This window comes from Leptinotarsa decemlineata, unplaced genomic scaffold, assembly GCF_025532065.1.
Source record: "Leptinotarsa decemlineata unplaced genomic scaffold, Ldec_3_MD MMD2_tig00026307_RagTag_RagTag, whole genome shotgun sequence".
Taxonomy (NCBI): domain Eukaryota; kingdom Metazoa; phylum Arthropoda; class Insecta; order Coleoptera; family Chrysomelidae; genus Leptinotarsa; species Leptinotarsa decemlineata.
In genome coordinates, this window is record NW_027412681.1 from 5,834,013 (window position 1) to 5,855,034 (window position 21,022).

At 34.3% G+C, this 21,022-nt stretch overlaps 2 protein-coding genes and 1 long non-coding RNA gene across 5 annotated transcripts; 1 reads left to right on the forward strand and 2 right to left on the reverse strand.

Moving 5' to 3' along the window:
- Positions 1-230: 230 nt before the first annotated feature.
- Positions 231-1,861, forward strand: LOC111508993 (uncharacterized). 2 transcript variants are annotated; one of them, XR_012466953.1, is made up of 2 exons: positions 231-563; positions 1,293-1,861. It is a non-coding gene; the product is annotated as an uncharacterized lncRNA (long non-coding RNA). The 2 variants fall into 2 exon arrangements; XR_002722592.2 differs by having other exon boundaries at positions 231-498.
- LOC111508992 (uncharacterized) lies at positions 520-3,020 on the reverse strand. 2 transcript variants are annotated; one of them, XM_023164658.2, is made up of 3 exons: positions 2,821-3,020; positions 1,865-2,290; positions 520-1,810 (listed from the first exon to the last, which is right to left on the reverse strand). In XM_023164658.2, exons 2-3 carry the CDS (start codon positions 2,281-2,283, stop codon positions 1,255-1,257), a joined length of 975 nt encoding a protein of 324 aa, XP_023020426.2. In that variant the 5' UTR covers positions 2,284-2,290; positions 2,821-3,020; the 3' UTR covers positions 520-1,254. The 2 variants fall into 2 exon arrangements, with proteins under 2 accessions (XP_023020426.2, XP_023020425.2); XM_023164657.2 differs by having other exon boundaries at positions 520-2,290; positions 2,821-3,019.
- A 3,006-nt stretch (positions 3,021-6,026) lies between these two features.
- Positions 6,027-6,792, reverse strand: LOC111508988 (cytochrome c oxidase assembly factor 1 homolog). The gene has a single exon (XM_023164652.2). It carries the CDS (start codon positions 6,659-6,661, stop codon positions 6,254-6,256), a length of 408 nt encoding a protein of 135 aa, XP_023020420.1. The 5' UTR covers positions 6,662-6,792; the 3' UTR covers positions 6,027-6,253.
- Positions 6,793-21,022: the final 14,230 nt, after the last annotated feature.

Here is a 21,022-nt window from a genome sequence, read left to right on the forward strand (position 1 = left end):
TTGCTGTAATAACCCAAATTGAGGAACATTCCCCATTGTACCCAAGTTTTTGCTAGTACGCATTTATTGCGCTGATTGGCCCATTTGAGAACAGAGAACACATCTGGGACACAGATATCATCGTCTATAGATTTACTATAGACAATACAGATATATAATCTGTGCCTATGACAGAAATCGGGGATACCGGATAACTTAACCTAATAATTTTCAAACTTCAAAACGTAGGCTGTGTTCTGTTTAGTTCCATCATTTCTTAAATTTGTTTCTATAATCGCTGTAATAGAAATTGATGCTGTTGTGTTAAAATATACACAATAATAGATATACCCTAGTCGAAATTACAGATTTCCTTTTGGGAATGCATAAATGCCAATCATTTTTGATATTTGCTCCTTGTTACTTGCTAATCAAGCGTGCATAAATTCACCTTCAGTGTAGTGTATGATCACTTTCATTGATTTACATTGTGACAACTTGCTTAAAGTAAAAGATAAGGTAAAATCAAACAGTTTGGTGTATGATCCAGTCATAAGTATTCTAATCTTATAATTGAGATGAAGGTAACATATAAAGTATAATCGGTTTATAATTCAACCCTCAGGTGATTCATGATGGTTAATAAGTTCTTGGCACAAAAAAAAGGAAAGATTGGTGTTTTCAAAGGAGTATGGATATTTTGTGACCATATTATAATATGAATAACACTTTTATATTTGAAAACTTTATGAATTTAACTGATACCATACATAAAAATGCAGTCTACCCTTATATATGGGGGGCTTTATCACTGTGATTTTTTGTTTCATAATTTCCTGACGCCTGATACTCTCAGATCAGAATATTTGAATCACACTTTATGATTCCATCCCTCTTGATATGTTATTATTGCCACAATGAGAAAATTCGATAACCATTATCGCTAGGTGGTTTATTCTTCCATTGCAATATTTTAATTAATCTTCATTGTCACCAATGAGAAAAGTTGACTCTACCCCTTTGGAGGGGTAGTTTACTTTTGTGATACTTGATAATATAGCACTGGTGGCAATAGTAATATCAAAAAAGATAAAATTATGTGGTTTGAATGAAATATTCCGATACGAAGACTTTTTTCAGCAAAAATATAGTCACAAGAGTAGACTATTTCCATTTAAGGCTCTATGTAGGTGGTCCTTTTCTCGCCAGTAGTGTTGTTCATAGAAAAATGATTTTATCAAAAATATCTAGTAGTTTGCTAATGAAAATGTAGGCTCATTTTCCCACAAATTTTTCATCCTTGAATTTTTCAGGAAGATGAGGATAAGGATGGCAGTGTTTTTCATGAAAAGACAATTCTTCCAGTTTTCCAAAGAAATCACATCCTGCAGTTTGACAAGCAAGCTGAATGTCATTGGACAAAGTTTCTGCCAGCAGACACCTCACATCCCCTAACTGGACTTTGCATTTCTGGCAGTGTTTGATCTTCTTCCTGCACTGTTGACAAATAAGATGACCTGACCCACAACCGTAAACCTTACCCAGCGTGTATTCTGAACAAACAGTGCACCGCAAAGAGCGACAAATAACTGAACTGTTACGAACCAGTTTCTGTTGCTTTTCTGATTTGCTTCGAGATAAGTCGTGAACTAGTGTTACACTTATCAAAATCTTTGGAGCGTTTTGGAAGAATTCAAGTAATATGTTTCTATCAATGGGAAGACAACCTCTGTAATTTTTCGTGTAAACAGAGTGATGCTTCAAGGTGCACATTCCCCTTTTGCAGTTGTAGCAGTGGAGTCGCTCGTCAAACTCAACTATATCTTGGTCACTGTAAGAGATTGATATGTTTCTGAAGAGATTACAAGATATCTGTACGTTATACTTGTTGTAATTTCCAACAGGCCCTAGACAACCAACATAAATGTGATCCTCGTGTATGTAAACTAGGAAATCCTCAGTATCGGCTTTCAAGAGATCCACAGTGGATTCATGAATTCCGATTTCTCTATTGAGTTTGTTACTGTAAAAAATGTTAGTGGGATGTTTCTTCTCGATGTGGTCCTTGATTTGAGGAATTTCAACTACTTCTTTGCAATTATCTTGGTGATAGAGTGGACAGTGTATAATCACGAATATACCTGACCTTATCTTTTCTTCAAGGTCTCTTAAAATGATTTCATCAGAACAACTGCGGTTCGTGCAAGGCTGCGGGTGTTTGGTACATACTAATAAACCCTGCTTCTTTGCAGATTCTTCATACTTTATGTCTTTGTATCTTCCATACTTTGGAGCTCTTGCCATTTCGAACCTGAAAACAGAGAAAATGAATAAATATCAATGTTACTTCAAATGAATTCAAGAATATTGCAACTAAATTACAATTAAAAATACAGATGCAATTAAAAATGCAGATAATCCTGTAAAACTACTTTTAGTAATACCACTAGAAATATGTATTCAAATGCATAATGTATGCGAAAAGTAATGTTATTGACTTTAATCAATTGATAAATTATCATAACGATTCTTCAAGAGCACCCACAGTTGATATACTAAAGCACCAGAGTTTGAAAAATCAACCTACAATTTCTTTTCACTATATAAAGATATAATATATAAGTGACTATCACAAGTTCAAGAAAGAAAAGAAAATATATATTTCTTGTTTCTATTTTATCGAGGAATTTCTCACTGAATGCTTATTATTTTATCAACATTTCCATACCATTACTACAAATAATGATCAAAAGGTGTTTATACATAGTAGAAAAAGATGATTATTATTACAAAAAGATAGTGAAATCCATGGATTGCAAAAAATTGATATTACTATAGTACCTTTATATACGAATATCAAAATAATCTGGAAGTATTTTTGATGTGTGTGTATGTTTATCGAACAGGAATAAACATTTTCCACTCCACTATAAACCTAATACAAAGTATTTTATTGAACAAAAACTAGACAGTTGACAAAATTTTCTATATACTTGTTAACGAACTTTCCTTAAAACTAAGTAATTACACTCAAAAAAATAATTGAGAAAAAATTCAAATCATTTCTTACAATAGTCAATGCAGCCAACTGAGTAGGAAGAAAGAAAAAATAACTATATTTATTAAAATTCCGTATCACCTTGTTTGTGGTTCCACTCCTAAGCGGTTTGTCCGATTTTTATGATTTTTTTGTGTATATTTGGTAGGTATGAGAATAGGTTGTAAAGTATATTTCATACCGACAGGTGATTAGGGTGTCCCTATTCAGACTTTTTTTCTCCGACGAAATTTTTATTGTTTTTTTTTAATTGGCATCAAATTTGATAACTTATAGCTAGTGTATTCGTACTGAATGTGATATTTTCTTTTTCAAATTTAAGAGAAGATAATCCATGCTCTGCCTGCAATTTTCGAAACTGATACCTCAAGTTCTCAAAACCTCAACGAAAACTTTGCTATTGAGCAGTATCATAGGAACATGATAGCATGATAAAACTACGAGTTCGCAGGACAAGTATGAGCATCTGTTGCTGGTCGCTCTATTGGTATTGCTTAAATGCTCAAAAACAAAGGCAGTTTTCGAAAAATTAACATTTTCTGAGAAAATTTTTATATCGAGTGATATTTTTAGAGATTATTTCATGAAATATTCTCAGCTGAATGCATCGAAATGGATGAAGATACTGTTCATCTTCTAACGGAGGACATGATGGCCTCATTCGACAGGGTCTATATCAGGAGGGGTCGTCTACAGTGTAATCCATAGCTTTCCTGACTAATGGATTGTCATGGTTTTCGGCACAATCAAGGACTTGCCGATTCCTTGACTGAATGGACTGCTGAATGGAAGGCAGCTGTAAATCTCTGCGGATGGCTTCGTTCCGTACGAACCAAGGAGCATTCACAATCATCATTATTAGCTTATTTTACAATCTCTCCAAAATGGAGATATTTGACGGAGCCGCTTGTCCCCAGACGCCTGAAGCATACATGATGACAGGCTTGAACATCGTTTTGTAGATCGTAATTTTGTTTTTAGGGCTTAATTTAGAACGTCTGTTGATCAGTGATGTGCGGGTTCCAAGTGAGCCTACGGTCTATTACTTTATCCGCGCTTGTCAGTCGATCTCCCTTCCAGAGATTCTCACTTTTCTGGCCGGAGAAGATAGCAATCTTCCCATGGTTGTCGCCTGGGTCTTTTCCGGATTCACTCGAATCTTCCATTCAAGGTACTAGCGCTCGAGGTCGTCCAATGCACGTTGCATGTAGACGACACCGAGCTCCCGACCCATGGAAGATGAGAGGAGAGCCGTGTCATCGGCGTAGAGAGATATTTTCACACGCTCTGACTTTGGAAAGTCACTGGTGTAAAGTGAATACAGCGTCAGCGAGAGCACGGCCCCCTGTGGCACTCCAGCGAGGATCTCTCTGTTGTCAGGCAGAGAGCCCTCCCTTCTAACCTGAAACGTTCTGTCTTTCAGGAAAGACCCAATCCACCGGATTAGGCCCCGATGCAGGTCGAACGCAATTAGTTTATGCAGAAGGCCTTTGTTTCATACTCGGTCGAAGGCCTTCGAGATATCTAGCAAAACTCATGAACTTTTTTGTTTTGATTTAGTTCTACGATGGTATTTTCGACCAGTCTCAAAGCCTGTAACTCAGTGGAGTGTTCTCTTCTGAAGTCGAATTGTTCGTTAGGCAGAACATTTCGATCCTCAACTTCTTCGCTGAGCCTTTGCAGAACAACCCTTTCAGCCAGCTTAGCCGCCGACGAGAGCAGACTAATCGGGCAACAGTTCTGTGGGAACCGCGGGTTCTGACCCTGTTTTGGGATCATGACGACGATCGCATGCTTCCACCGTCTGGGGAAGTATCTGAGGGTCTTGGCCTGAATGACGGTTGGCGAGCTTTAAAAACGAAAATTTTGCTTTAAGCGAGACAAACGAACAGTTCATTTGTTTCTTGCGCTTATTGTAGTAACGGAAGCTGGCGCCCTCTGTCTCTAAGTAGCTCAAACTGGTTTCAATTGCAATCATTTCAATTATAACTTTATGACAACGTTGTTTCAATATTTCTTCTCTTCAAATAATAATGAGTAGGTATGTTGTTTATCCATCATAAACAATTTTCACAATTTTTTTTATTATAGACACGTTTCGCTAACATCGTTGCTTTTGGTCGAGTGTATTTTGCGAACCAATATTTCTAGGGGCACTAATACTATTTTCATTTATTCGACCCCAACATCATATATTTTGATTGAGTTTCGGAGTTAATATTTAACTTTTATGTTGATATAATATTTTAAATTACCAAGATATTAAGTGTCAACAAAAATCTAACTTTATATGGCAATAAAACAAAACCTGGAGACGCATTTAGACTATGTAAAAAATTTCATGAACTTTGTTTTGAAATAAGTTTTTCGAAACGTTGTGAACGGAAGAAGAGATCAGAAGAAAATACAGTGGAACTGAATTTCAGCATGACTAAAATATTTGCGAGAAAAATAGGAATAGATGATGGGTAGTTTAAACAATTATTAAAGAATGACCACACAAAATTTTATTCGCCTTCAGTAAGTGGTACTGGTGGTACTTCATAGTTTTCTTGATCATCATTTGGTTTTCATTTCAATGATGGTTACAGACATATTCAAGAAACACTCAATTGTGAGATTTTCACTCAACTGTTTGAAGAATGCATAGTGACACTATGTCTTTATACAGTTTTGTCAACTGTATAAAGAAAACATTACACAATGATGGTTTACTTAAACACTAGAGTTGACAGCCTTGACGATTGGCCATACTGACCTAACTCAACATCAAGTGGAATTTTATTAATTTCAAATTTGAGAAGTAATTTTGCTCGATTTGAAAGAAGAAAACCATTAGGTTTAGCAACGAGTTGTTTTTTTAAAAAAAAAATTATTTCAACCTGTGTTCCGAATATGAAAAATGTTGGATTATTTTTTTCATCTTCACCAATATATGACGGAAACAGAACTTGTTTTAAAACACAAAAAATGTATTCAAACACATAAGTTCTGAAACTTCTTTTATTAGAATTTGCAACTTGTTTTTCAACAATGTTTTGAAACGCATCTTGTTGCATAGTGTAAAATCGCCTTTAACAACCTCACTTGGCAAAAAGAACACCTTCATGAAAATACATAAACTCAAATCCCAACACTCATATTTTTCAAGGGTATGGTACAAGAAGTATCAAATATTTTATAACATAACGCCACTAACAATCGACACATAGGAACTCAACTTCTGCTATCACTCATCGCTTTAATTAAGAGTCTTTTATCAGGTATATTTTTGAGTTCTAACTCGACTCTGTTCACTAGCCATTTTTCATTTACATCACGTTCAGCCCAAAAATATAAGGTGCCCCTTTGTTTTGAACCTTTTAAAGGCACCTTGTATTGAGCAAAGTCTCCTTTAGTAAAATTATCTTTCTCGTTTCCTACATCGATGCGGAGGTCTTTTATAGGCTCACCTAATAGATTAACAGCTCCTGGATGGCTTCTCACAAGTTTGAGAGCATTTTTGTAGAAGTCTGTTGCTTTAACATTATTGTTTAGTTTGTTTTTGAATAATAAGCCCATGGTGACTGTCGCAACTCCTCCGATTGCTCCAATTTTGACAAGAGTCATGTTGCTGATTGTCATTTTGGACAATTGAATTATTTTTTAGTGTTCATACGAAGTTAAAATTCATATGTATATTCCAACTTTCTTTGAAATTCTCAAATTCAAGACATTAGATTGTAAGGTTATGTTTTTCTTTCATTGTAATCTTCTTCATTTTTATGGGAATAGGCACTACGTAGTAAGGAAAATTCCGTATTCCTCCAATGACGTCATGAATATACTTAGGCGAGTTCTTAAATTTGATAGAAAATTCTGACTAATTGTTTCAACCAATAGAACTCGCCAACGTATTGAATTGATTAACAGATGAATCCATTGTATCAATGAGAGAATTAAGGAACACGTCTTTTTTGTGTGAAGTATATACTCACACAAAAAAGGTATATACCTTGAGCTGCTTTCTATAATCAGACCCAAGTTCATTACAGATCTCACTATCTTCGAATATTTTATCCTGCACAAGCATACCCGTTTATAAAAACTTGTCTTCCAAATAATTTTTGTCTTAGACGTAGGTATAGCTATTTTGATTCAGTCAAAGAAACTGCAGATCATAACTTTCTTGCGTCAATGTCAAAATCGGTGTGGATATTACAAACAAAAAAGTTTCCAGAATTACCCCCTGGGACATTCAAAAATTCATTCTGAAGTAAACGGAATATCACCATTCAGGGAAAGCGGTTCAAACTCGACTTGAACAATTATAAATCAAAGCTACTAGTTGAGTGGAAATCTTTCATTTACAACACTATAAGCTCTGAATATTCCTGGAGTTTTTTCCCAACATCAAACCGTTATTTTAACACTTCGACACAAATCGAATTTTCCTCTTGAAGATGATCATTTGGTGATCGAAACACGTGTCGAGGTGTTAAAATAATGGTTTGGTGTTGGAAGAAACTTCAGGAATATTCATTACTATACCAAAGGTTCTAAATAGTTAATCACAAGTACTATCAATTCTATTCTTTTCAGTAGGTACAGTAGTAAAAAAATGGAAAATTTCACAAGAAATGCACATACTACAATATTGCACCAAAAGCTGCTATGGATATTTCTTAATATATAATATTTCATCTCGAACGGGTTCCAAATTAGGTCAAGACTTCTTCCACCGAAACGTACAAAGAGAATTCGCAGTAATTTTACGAATTCAACGAGTTTTAATGCAATAAAAACTCCGAAACTTGCACAACAATACAATCTGAATCACTCATTCTGTAATAAGCGTAGGATATTTGAAGCCTTCACAATGAGGATATGAAATTTATTAAAAGTCTCATTTCCTCTGCCGGAAAATTCAGAATGGACTGGAAGCTATTTTCGTTTATTATATTACTAATAATGTTTGTTTTGTAGCTACACTTCAATTTTTGCTTTGTTTTCATTTTGGAAATTGCTGTATACTTACGTTGTTTATTACAAAGAAATCGATAGCGCGAGGGATGAGAATAACTGAAAGGGGTATTCGGGAAAAATAGGTTTCATAATGAATGTCAAATTGAGAAAAAAATTGTTTTTCTGTGACGGGAAAAAAGTTTGACATTTCATCTCTGATGACAGGTAACAAAATGTCACTTTTTATGAAATTACTTTTTTCCCCGGGAAAAAAGTGAGTACTTTTTTCACGGCCCATCATCAGTATGGTGCAGCCAAGTGTAAGGATGGGCAACACTTGGTTACCAGAAGAAATAAATACAAATGCACGGAGCCACCAGCAGGAGGCAGCCGCACATTTGTGGTTTCACTTAATAGATCTTGTGTTTACAAGAAAACTATCAAAATCACCACAGAGGCAGCTATAGCTACCTGCGTGACATCCGGGTCCAGGAAATAATATAAATACGAAGGTTATCGAGTGTCTTGATATAGATAAAGGAGTTTTTTAATCGGACATAGCACTCAAGGAAGTGGCAAACCCATGACACGTGTTTCAGGCTTTTGGCCCATCATCAGTTGGCTTCGTGCGTATGTGTTGTTTCCTGCTTTCGGCAAACAAGTTTTGCCAATCTTTACACTTGGCTGCACCGCGCTGATGAGGCCAAAAGCCAGGAACACGTGTCCGCGGTTTGCCCCCCTTTTTTTTGAGTGTTGTGTCCACGAATTATTTCGTTCTTGATTTGTATCATACACACTCGATAAAATCTCTATCTGTATTTATATCCTGGACCCGGATGTCACGCAGGTAGTTATAGCTGCCTACGTGGTCATGTTAGATGTAGCCTAGGAATTCTAGGTCTTCTAACTGGAACCACAAATGTGCGGTTGGCTTCTGTTGTTGACTCCGTGCGTATGTGTTGTTTCCTGCTTTCGGCAAACAAGTATTGCCTATCTTTATACTTGGCTGCACCGCGCTGATGAGGCCAATAGCCAGAAACACGTGTCCGCGGTTTGCCCCCCTTTTTTTGAGTGTTGTGTCCACGAATTATTTCGTTCTTGATTTGTATCATACACACTCGATGAAATCTCTATCTGTATATATATATATATATATATATATATATATATATATATATATATATATATATATATATATATATATATATATATATATATATATATATATATATATATATATATATACATATCAAAGAGTACTTATCTATTTATTTTTTGATTTTCATGGAATTATTTTCCATGAAATATATATATATATATATATATATATATATATATATATATATATATATATATATATATATATATATATATATATATATATATACATAAGAAAAGGTAGAAATTTAATTTTAAAATATTTTCTTATACAAAAGTTACATTTAGTTACGATTTTCTATGACGGAAAAAAAGTTTGACATTTTATCTCTGATGACAGGTAACAAATGTCACTTTATGTCACACTTTATGAAAAAATGAGCATATATACATAAGTAAAGGTGGAAATTGAATTTTTCAACACAACCTCGAGCTAAAATCTAATACTTTTTTTCCTTGTATAATAAATAACTATTATTACCACAAGATATCTTAGTCATAAATATTCAAATATAAGATGTTTCATTTTTATATTGTTAAATATTACCATATGCGAATTAATGATCCATTGGACTCTAGGCTTTTCGCAAAGGGATTTTCAATATTTATCCGATATTGTTATGAATATATATCATGTTCAATGTTTGAAGAGACAATACATCGATATATTTACCAACCGTGAAATTACTTTCGATACCTCAAGAAGAATTATGCCCGAAACTGTATAATAAAGTAAATAGCAGTTTAGTGTATTCGATTAAAAACAACATAGGAACCAGATGCATATTGTGAAAGAACTTCAAGCACAAGTTTGAATGGAAACAAAAATTTGAAAAGCGTTGAAAGAAAAATATAAAATGAGTTTTTCGTTTTCTATTCATCTGTTTATTTCGATTGAAAATGTTCATAACTTTGAAAATTCTGAAAAATAATTATTATAAAGGAAGGAATATTGGGTCCTCCAACATGCATAGAAACCCCTGGGGCAATCACTAGAATCCTTTTTTCTTATGAACAATATTTTGTCAAAAACACTAGACTAGGGATATAATAAGTGTATTCGGTTTTAAAAATCTGGAGCTGTGTGAGCAGATGCAGATTTGATACCACGTGATCACAGAGTCAACGGAACGAAATATTTTTGATGAATGCTTGATTTCATCTCAATGACAAGTTAACATTTGTCATCACAAAACTTATGAAATATGTTTTTTTACAACAGCACTGTAATTTATAATTTTCTTTTCTAAATGCAAATACTTAAGTATGGATAGTGTCAGAGAAGTCAATTAGAATGTGATGTGAACTCTTTCCTGAAGACAGTGTTGTGCTGACAAACAAAGGTCGAAAATTTCACCAGCAGTTCATCATTTTCTGAAAAAACCTGAAACGAAACCATTACGCTTAATATGAGACAACTAAACTAAAAAAAATCAACTTTTTTTTCCTCGCTCTCGTAAATACCACAGAATATCATTCTGTGTAAATACGGAACACTAAGCAGATGTAACTGAGACAACAGATCTGCATTAACGAACGCTTTCCGAGCGAAGCATTGTTACTATTCTGTGGCGAGACACAGACGCTAAGATTACACGAATTGATATCGTGAAAGATTTTTCATAAGTTGAAATTTGAAAGATTCTTGATTTCAGGGGTTGGTTTAGGACTTGTGCCTTAATGGGGTGGATAGTGATATTATTTATTCATTTTCCAAACTGAATTTTTTGAATTGATTAATATTTTCAGTTTTAAGCTTGTGGCAGATCATCAACTAACTATGTTATTTTCTGTTCTTAGTTTGTGTTGCTTTCGTCAATGAGCATTTTTTTATGAGAGACATGATTGAAATACCTATTTGAATAGCAAGGAAATTATATTAGAAGTGATGCAACAACGTTTCTATGTTATTTTCATGATACATTGAATATTTCAACAAAAAACAAATTGGTAGCGTTCATCAGTTCCAACGGTTGAAGCCACTTTACCACTGAATGTGGTAGACGGCAATTGCTGAATTACAACTATCAAGTTTGTGGAATCACTTTTGTTTCATAACATTCAGCGGTAAAATAGCTTTTACTATTGAAATCTGCTGGACGCAAGTATTGAAGCGATCCTTCCACCATCTATCAGCATGTGTACAAAGTAGGGTTGATCTTTTCAATCGTGTCAAGAGCTCAGAGCTCATAACAAAACAAAACCGAATCGGTACAATACCAAGCAGAGACCTGTATAAATACACAAATTACCTAGATCGGGTTTTATGTTTTCCTTGAAATATTTCTGTCAACGTATTGTCATATTCAAATTTTAATCTTTTGTGCACATATTTCGACTTTTACGTTCTGTGATCATAATGTAACCTATAATGCGTTTTATTTACCCACTATAATTCAGGCCAAGAAAATGGAATGTGGATGTGTAGGTATAATAATTAATTTCATCGGTTAACTGAAGAGTTAACTGATACTCTAAAACCGAGTAGCAAATTCCATTGCATCTGGGTAAAGTCTTTTAAAATTTGAAACTAGGGTTGCGAACCTAAAAAAAGTCAATATCTATTCAAATTTGAAAAAAGGTTTCAATTTCTTTCAATAACAATCCTGACACTTCAGGTTTAAAACTGATTACCAAACAAAGAATTAATCTGGACAACCATGATAAACTGATAAGAAAAAGAATATAGTACAATTTTCTTCAGTCTAGTACATTTTAATTTCAAATCTACTACAAATAGTCATTTCAAAAACCGCAGCACTTGTTGATAACATTTTTCCAACTCGTTTACCAAGTTCTATACTTGTATTTATCAAAAGCATTTTCTTGCAAGGAAAAGGTAGAAATTATGAACGCAAAACCTTTTAGTTTTATCTTTTGCTTTTCCAATTGAAAGCAAATGCTTAATTTTTATAAATACTGATTATTATGGTTCCTTATTGACACATGCGCACACATGAATTGATGAGAAGTTATTGTTTAAATTCAATAATGAAATGCAATAATTATAAAGGGAGTACCTAATTGTTGAATTTGACGACGGAAATTCTCACCGCCCCGCCTCTGCAGAATGGAAATTATTCGAACAGAGGGATCCTTAGGATAAAGAGCACAGTGTCGCAGTTGTTCGACGGGATTTAGAATCCGCAGAGTCCCGGAGATTGCGAAGATTGTCAAGTCGTCTCTCCATTGTCATACGGGATTCTCCTCTGCAGGACTTATGGCGAAATTAAAAGAATTATACGTCTCAGTTCAGAAGGCTTAGCGTTCAATAGATGCTCAGCTTTCGCGAAACTGGAAATATTAAGAGGTCGAAGCAGGCGTCGGTGGCTTAAACGGGCGGTTCGTAAAGTTGAGCTCTTAAGAATGCAACGGACTTGGAGAATTAACACTTTGTTTTGAAAGCACTTTCGGAGACTTAATGAAAGTCTTTCAGTTCCTAAAATCATGGACAGATATTTTTGGACACATTGTCTAATGATTTTCTGGAAATGACTATATTCATAAACTTGAAAAATTGAGGACATAGATTTTCAAGGACTTTTTCAAACTTGAATTCATACTTTTTGTGTCTAGTATTTCCGAAAGTAACACCAATTTTGATTTTTAAATAGAACCTCCCATATATAGGGCTATTCAAATTCGTTTCTGTACATGTGGATCTCGTAAACGATAAGAGATAAGGTGTCGGTTAAATTATGGCAAAGTTGCATATTTTAGAGACCTATTCAATGATGTAAAGAAATCGAATATAGCTCTTTTGGTTCTGCAGATATACAGGAAAAACAAAATATCCCAAATTATTTTTTGCCTATATCTTCTTTATTCGCAGACATATTGAAAATCTGTCCACATTTTGCTATTGGCACTTGATGTGGGCTCTCAGAATATATCCATGAATCTTTTATACAGGGTGTCATCTGACTTGGGCCACCCCCATCTTTGAATTTTTAAATACGGACCTGTATTTTTTGTTGTAGTTTTTGGATCGTAGACGTTCACTCCATACTGAGAAATTAAATTCAATTTTATATTCCGGGATTTTTCAATAATATTCGATTATAATTGTGTGAATTATTCCCTTTTAAATTACGGCCCTGGAAATCGGTTGACTGAGTTGAATAAAAACACAATAGCAACTTTTACGTCTCCTTATGTACCGTAGAGTTTTTCGAGAGTTTTTTTTTTATTTTTAGGTACCTATTCATATTTTTTTCCATTGCTCTGAGCGTTTTCTACAATGAACTTCGAATAAGAAAACCTTTTATGATTATTTGAAACATATCTACATCAAAAATATATAATATGTGTTTTAATAAACAGAAAAAGAAATGATAGCAATAATAACATCCGAAACGCACAGTATAATTGTAATGAAAATTGAAATGAAGTAATTTATATAGGTACCCAAAAAAATTATTGGCGCAATAAATGTTCGAATTGGAGTCCTTCCATTTCGAGAGATTTTTAAACTTGGTTTTTCATATTATTCATTGCCCCTAATACACTTATTTGCTGCATTGTTGCGAAATCATACAAAATTCTCAATACCGAGTCTTCCACATTTTCTATCTCTGTGCCAGCGTAAATCCTATTCTTCAATGTCCCCCATGAAAATAGTCCAAATTAGTAAGATCTGGTGATCTTGCAGACCATCTTATTGTCCCATTATTTGCCTCGAAATGGAAGGATTCCAATTCGAACACTTATTGCATAATTCTTTTTGTGTGTATATAAATTACTTACTTCATTTCAATTTTCATTATAATTATGTGTTCGTTTCGAATCTTATTATTGCTACCATTTTTTTTTCTGCTCATCAAAACAAATATATTATATTTTTGTTTAGATATGTTTCAGATAATCATAAAAGGTTTTTTTATTCGAAGTTCATTGTAGAAAACGCTCAGAGCAATGGAAAAAATATGAATAGGTAACTAAAAATGAAAAAAAACTCTCGAAAAACTCTACGGTACATAGGGAGACGTAAAAGTTGCTATTGTGTTTTTATTCAACTCAGTCAACCACTTTCCAGGGCCGTAATTTAAAAGGGAATAATTCACACAATTATAAACGAATATTACCGAAAAATCCCGGAATATAAAATTGAATTTAATTTCTCAGTATGAAGTGAACGTCTACGATCCAAAAACTACAACAAAAAATACAGGTCCGTATTTAAAGATTCAAAGATGGGGGTGGCCCAAGTCAGATGATACCCTGTGTAAAAGATTCATGGATATATTATGAGAGCCCACATCAAGTGCCAATAGCAAAATGTGGACAGATTTTCAATATGTCTGCGAATAAAGAAGATATAGGCAAAAAAATAATTTGGGATTTTTTGGTTTTTCCTGTATATCTCCAGAACTGAAAGAGCTATATCCGTTTTTTTATATCATTGAATAGGTCTCTAAAATACTCAACTTTCCCATAATTAAACCGACACCTTATCTCTTATCGTTTACGAGATCCCCATGTACAGAAACGAATTTGAATAGCCCTGTATAATCATATGTCCAGAATTCTTATAAGTGATCTTTCCAGTATTTTTTACATCTTTTTTGATATAACTGAGATTATGAAAAAACATGATGGAGTTGCAAAAAAATTCAAACTATACACATTTTGTTACATGTAATTTTGGAATTTGGTATTTTGAAATAATTTCTTACAAGAAGGGGAAAACCTGTGAACAACTCAAGAAGGCTAAACTTTCTAAATCCAAGTTTGGTCTTCTTGTGAACAGCTCAACTGCGAATGGTGTTTGAAAGATGACAATAATTTGACAACAAAAAAACAGATGTCAATGACAAGCTCATGAAACACATTTATTCCAGAAGAGGAAATGTATTACTTTCAGTGACATAAGATTTTACAAAGATTTCGTGAATTAGTTGTCTAACTTGTCCTAAAATTGCTAAAATTGTGATGAATGATGTTGAAGGGTAACTCGAAAAAAGGGTAAAATTTCATCTTCTATGGCAAATTTGGTATTTTCTCACTATGACGAACATGATTACTAATTGGACAAACCAAAATTTTAATATTACTGGAGTTTTATCCCGTTATTTTAACACCTCGACACGTGTTTCGATCACCAAGTGATCATCTTCAAGAGGAAGATCAGTTTGATCTTGAAAATCAGTTGAATCTTCCTTTCGAAGATTAGTTTAGTCTTCCTCTTGAAGATGCTCACTTGGTGATGGAAAAACGTGTCGAGGTGTTAAAATAACGGTTTGGTGTTGTGAGAAAATTCTAGTAATATTCATTACTACACCAAAGGTTTCAAATAGTGCATCATAAGTAAACAAAAACTTTTTGAATCATCGAAAATCAAAACACTGAATTAGAGTCACTATTTTTTTGAAAACTTTAAATTTCAGGCGTGAAAACAACATATATCATTCGGAAGAAAATTAGGAAACTTTTCGTCATGAAATCCTAATATATGCGGTGTTACATAAAGAACAGACGACGATTTTGATGTTTTTGAAATTGAGCAAATAGATCCATTATATGAGAACCTTGTAAGACAGTGTTTCTCAATCCCCTAGGGGGGTCGCGAAGCCTTACTCGGGGGTCGGGGGGTCGTCCGCTGAAAGAAAAAGGCAAGGTTTTAACACTACAATAAAAACACAATTTTAGTGAGAAGGATAGGTTTGTTTATTTTTCAAAAGTTAATCAAATTGTGGTGATATTTTTGAAACGTTAATAATCAAATCATTTTTTAATTCCAGTCTATTTCTATTTTTGGTTTTGTAGAAAATGTCAGTTCACACAAAAATGAAGTGGCGAATGACACTAATAATTTTAGAGCTCCTTGCCAGCTCTGGGTACTTGTGTTTTCTTTTCATCCAAAATACGTAGACACTTTGCGAATAAAATTTCATTTTGAGCATGCCATCAGCAGCTAAATCTAGAAAAAATTCTTATTTTTTAAGACTGATTTAGTTTGTTTAAAAAGGAGTTTTTAAAGACACCAATTTTTCAAAATTTATCGTAGAATTCAAGAATGGAACGGAAAAAGCGGTATTCTATTGAATAATCATTTTCCAGTGACAGTCTGTATATTTGAAAATAATTTGAAAACATGGCCCCAAGTGACCTGCATATAATCGTCTCATATTCAATATTATAATAGTCACCAATGTTATAATAATCGGAAACTTGCTGCTGAAACTGTTACGAATACTAAATTATTCTTCTAAAACAAAGAGACGAACAAGAATTCTGCTGGTGAGCATCCTTCAGTTTATAATCATCTTGTTTGTTTTCTCTCGTTTGTTCAAGTGTTTCTTCCTATAATAAATTGACGATGGAATAGATAGATTAATTAATTAACCTCATTCGCAATCCTATTTCATATTTGGCGTATACCACTGTATACGTTTATTTTCAACCAAACTTCTCAAACGACTGTGAAGTCTAGATGTTTCAAGTTTCCTCCCTAACCATTGTATTTCCTCTTATTGAGCAAGAGAAGTAATTTTGATATAATTTGGGAAGATTATACGAGTAGGTTGAATGCGAGAGATTTTGCGCGGATTATCTTAGTAAAACGTAATCTCATATAAGATAAATAACTCGTTGAGGAAATAATATTAGGATCATGTTATAACATTCTTGTAAATACTACCCCTTCTCTTCCAAAATTACAGATTATAACTGCAGAAGTTACACGAACTCTGTGTAATTAAGTAAGAAAGATGAAATAATTTCTGATACTTCTGTTAGTTTGTAAGTAAATCATCTGAATATGCTCTATAATTTCAAAGAAATATTTTGTATACAGTGCATTTCACGTTAGTTGGAGATTGTGAAAATGAACGATGAATTAAAATTTTCTGTAATCATCAATTTATTTTTTTCAAGAATAAAGCCAGCAAACAAATTAATATACAATAATAAGATCGCTCGAATCCACGAATTAGGCATAAAAATGGACAATAATATTTGCCTTGATAACTGATATAGTACAATTTATATCTAAATATAATTCTGAATAGAATTAAACGAGCTGTATTTTCAAATGAACCCTAATAAAATAAATCAATTATGCATTTATATCATCCACCAAAAAATAAGAAATTCAACGTTACTGGTATATTAGCCATATTGTCATCCAGTCAGCCAGCGCCCTCTGTAGTGTATGCGACAATGTGCACTCTCTGATGTCAATGGTTTCCACAAACTTCGTATTTTTGTTAAAAAATAATTTCAAAATGAATGTTGAGCCTAGTTTTGTTGAAGCCGACTCCCGACAACTTACCAAGAGTCGATTTTGAAATGATCGATGAATTTTACTTGAAAAATTTACAATACTTTGGTACTGAAATGAAGAATGTAAAACTGAAACGGTAGGTGGTATTTTTAGTAGGTCCCTTTTATTTATATGACATTAATTTCAGACTTTGTCTTTTATCGAAGGATGGAGAGTTTTGATTTAATTTTTATTTTATCTCGGCCAAGGAGCAGTATGGTGCCTGAAAAGAGAAGCGAAAATATGTACAGTGAAATGTAGAATTACTTCAGAACATATCAATCCAAAAATAACCTGAAAAAATATTTTTCGGAATGTAAACTAATGACACGGAATATGTAGCAAAATAGGTACCCGCCGAGACCTACCTTTTACATAAAAACGTTCTTCAATTATATAACTGTAACAGTTGTATTCACATCGAGTTGACAACAATAACAACAAAAATGGCGTATGTCAAATTGGATCATCAGATCTGTGATTGGATATTAAAAACCAATACATTTGGCAACTCCGCTCTAGACACGATCAATTTTATTGATCAACAGACACGCCAATTTAAATTATTGCTTTTCGAATTATTCTTTTTTCTGCAAATATAAACAGATTTTGGAAGCGATTAGGCTTGATAAGTCTAGTACACGCCTAACTCGATCAGTCTATAAGCAAACCAGTATCATTTTCCGTAGCATGAAACAAGCCTATATTGTTCAGCTAGTAGATTTGCTTTTTCTATAGCTTTTATTGCAATTGAACCATCCGCTTTTGTTAATGGTGGAATTGTTAATTTGGTAAAGTTATGATTAACAGCTTCAGTCTTCGGCCAGAAGGATCTAGACGCCTTGGAATTGGCAAGCAGTTTATTCCCAATTCTCTGATTGTGAAGTTCTCTGCTTTCAAGTTTGCAGCTGTTGCGAGCATCAACAAACTCAGTTCGGTTTTCGGCATTGGGATTTTTGCCCAGAGCACCATGTTTTGACTTCATATTCTTAACATGTTGACTATTGCAGTGATCGGAAGGAAAGGCCCGACTGGAAACATTCTTTTCAACAAAAAAATCCGTAATTACAAATAAAACGCCACTCCTCATTCATTCGAGTTTAAGTGAAGACGAAATCTCCGGATTTCATTAATTTCTGTCACTCCCTATCCAGCCATTTCGAAACCATTGGCCGGAATTAATTCCACTCAATTATTCCCAGTGGAAATGTATAGTCATTTCAATTTGTTTTTTACCGCTTCTCGTCGCCATCAAACATTGGCCGATCATTGTAAAGGGATTGGAAAAGAATTCGACCGGCATTAAAAATATGTAAATTTCTTGTTAGGGTTATGAATTTACGGTTTTAATTAAATCCCCGGTATAACCATACTTTGCTGGTTTCGGATTTCCCTCTCGCCTCCGAACATCGCATGAATATTCAATAATCGATCATTTGAATTTTTATCTTCGCGAGTTCAGGCATTCGTCAGCGAGTTTTATGAATTACCGAATGTTTCGGTTTAAGAGGTTTTTCGTCGAGGTCAACGTTGGGATTTTCACGTGACAATATTAATGAATCTACTACATTTACGAAGTTCTTAGTACGTTAGTACCATCAAATTTAAAAAATTAGAATTTGGTATTTTCATCATTTTTCAGATGTTTTGGCTACCAAGTAATTTCAAACCAGACCAGAGCCTATAACAACGGAGGAGAAAAAAAGTGAAAAAAAAACACTCGTCATAGAACAACAGTAAATGTGGAAATGTGGAACACACTCCAAACCAAATATAATTAGGCGAGTTCTTAAATTCAACAGCAAACTTCTGATGGATTGCTTCAACCAATAGAAACACGCAAACGTTTTGATTGGACAAAAGATGAATTCATAGTATCCATCAGTGGTCTCACAGATTGATTTTCGAGTTCTTACTATCGTCACTGATCGTTTAGTTGGGTTTTGTGATGACGATCTTGGGTTGGCTGTTGACATTTGTGTAGATTTACTTTGGTTAACTGAGAGACTCAGAAATCTTATATCGAAGTCAAGATAATTGACTTTGATAACTATGGGCTCCATCTTCGTTGATCAATAGTAATTAATAGGGGAAATCGAAGTCAAAGAGCAGGATCAACTGATCAGTTTCGACGTGAAAAGCCTCTACACCAACGATCCTGTCGAAGAATCAATTCAAATCATACAGAAGAAGCTATCCGAAGATCGAGACCTGAAAGATAGAACAAATTTACCGATACAAGTAATCATGGAATTACTAGGATGCTGTGTACGAAACTGCTACTTCCAACTGAAGGACGAATTCTTTACGCAAAATGAGTGACTGCCAATGGGATCGCCACTTTCAATATATGGTGTGGTTTGAAACTCTGGCCATTGAAGAAGCCCACAAGAAGCCCCGAGTCTGGTTGAGATACGTAGACGACACCTTCATAATATGGAACCATGGGAATGCAGAACTAGACACTTTCCTGAAGCACATCAACAACGTGAGTCCTTTCATCACTTTCACAATGGAGAAGTAAGTCCACAACGAATATTGCCTTTCTTAGACGTATTGGTGCTATTGGTACTAAATGGGAAACATCTGTATATCGAAAACCCACTCACAGTAACTGAATCAGAAATCCAACCAACATCAATCGACTAAGAGAGGAATCATCAAGACTCTACTAGACCGTGCTTTCGGGCTCTGTTATACAAAGGAAGGTCTCGAAAAGGTACTGGGCATTATCAAAAATGACCTTCAACGGAATGGTTACTTCAGAGTGATGGTAGAACAGGCTTTAGCTAGAAGACAGCAAGAGCTCCACAAGGAAGAGAAGCCATCACAACCTGTACTTGTACTTCCTTACATCAGAGGATTATCGGAAAGGATAAGAAGGATTTGGTCCAAGTATAACATCAGGACCTGCTTCACATCTGGAAACACTATCCGTAGCAGTCTCACGAAAACCAGGCCACCAAACGCGGAATTGCATTTACCGGATACCCTGCGAGTTCGGAGAAACATACATCGGTAAAATTAAGAGGCCATTGAAAGTTCGGATTGCTGAGCACAAGAAACACACACAGCGAGGAGAAACCAGTAAATCCGGAATAGCAGAGCATGTTTGGACTCATCAACATAACATCAAGTGGGCTCAAGCTGAAATCATCCACAAAGAGGAACACTGGTTTAGGAGAAAATTCAAAGAAGCCGCGTATGTGTTGTCCAACAACGCATTTAGTCAAGCTAGCGTAGAGATACGTAACATATGGAAACCTCTAATCAAGCGGAAAACGACTTACTCCCGCCAAACGGTCATCTCCCGCTAAAACCAATGAAACGGAGAGAGGGAAGAAGGGATAGGTGAAAGCACTCGAATGACCTATAAATATTTAGATCTCGGAGGAATATGTCCAGTTATCATCCGAAGACGATTGTAGATACTAACTATCGAAGTCGTGACGTAACTTGGTTTCGAATCTTTTAATTTTAATTTTTCATTTTTTGTTAATAATATTTAATAATTTTCAGCTTGCTTGTATGTTTTTTTTTGCAATTTCAGGTTTTTGTTTAATGAAATTGTTATTATTTGGTTAATCTTTTTACTTTTTTTAAAAGTTTCTATCAGGGAT

Excerpts from the sequence above, each read along its gene's own strand:
- LOC111508992 (XM_023164657.2), bottom strand. The coding sequence starts at position 2,283 with ATGGCAAGAGCTCCAAAGTATGGAAGATACAAAGACATAAAGTATGAA.
- LOC111508988 (XM_023164652.2), bottom strand. The coding sequence starts at position 6,661 with ATGACAATCAGCAACATGACTCTTGTCAAAATTGGAGCAATCGGAGGA.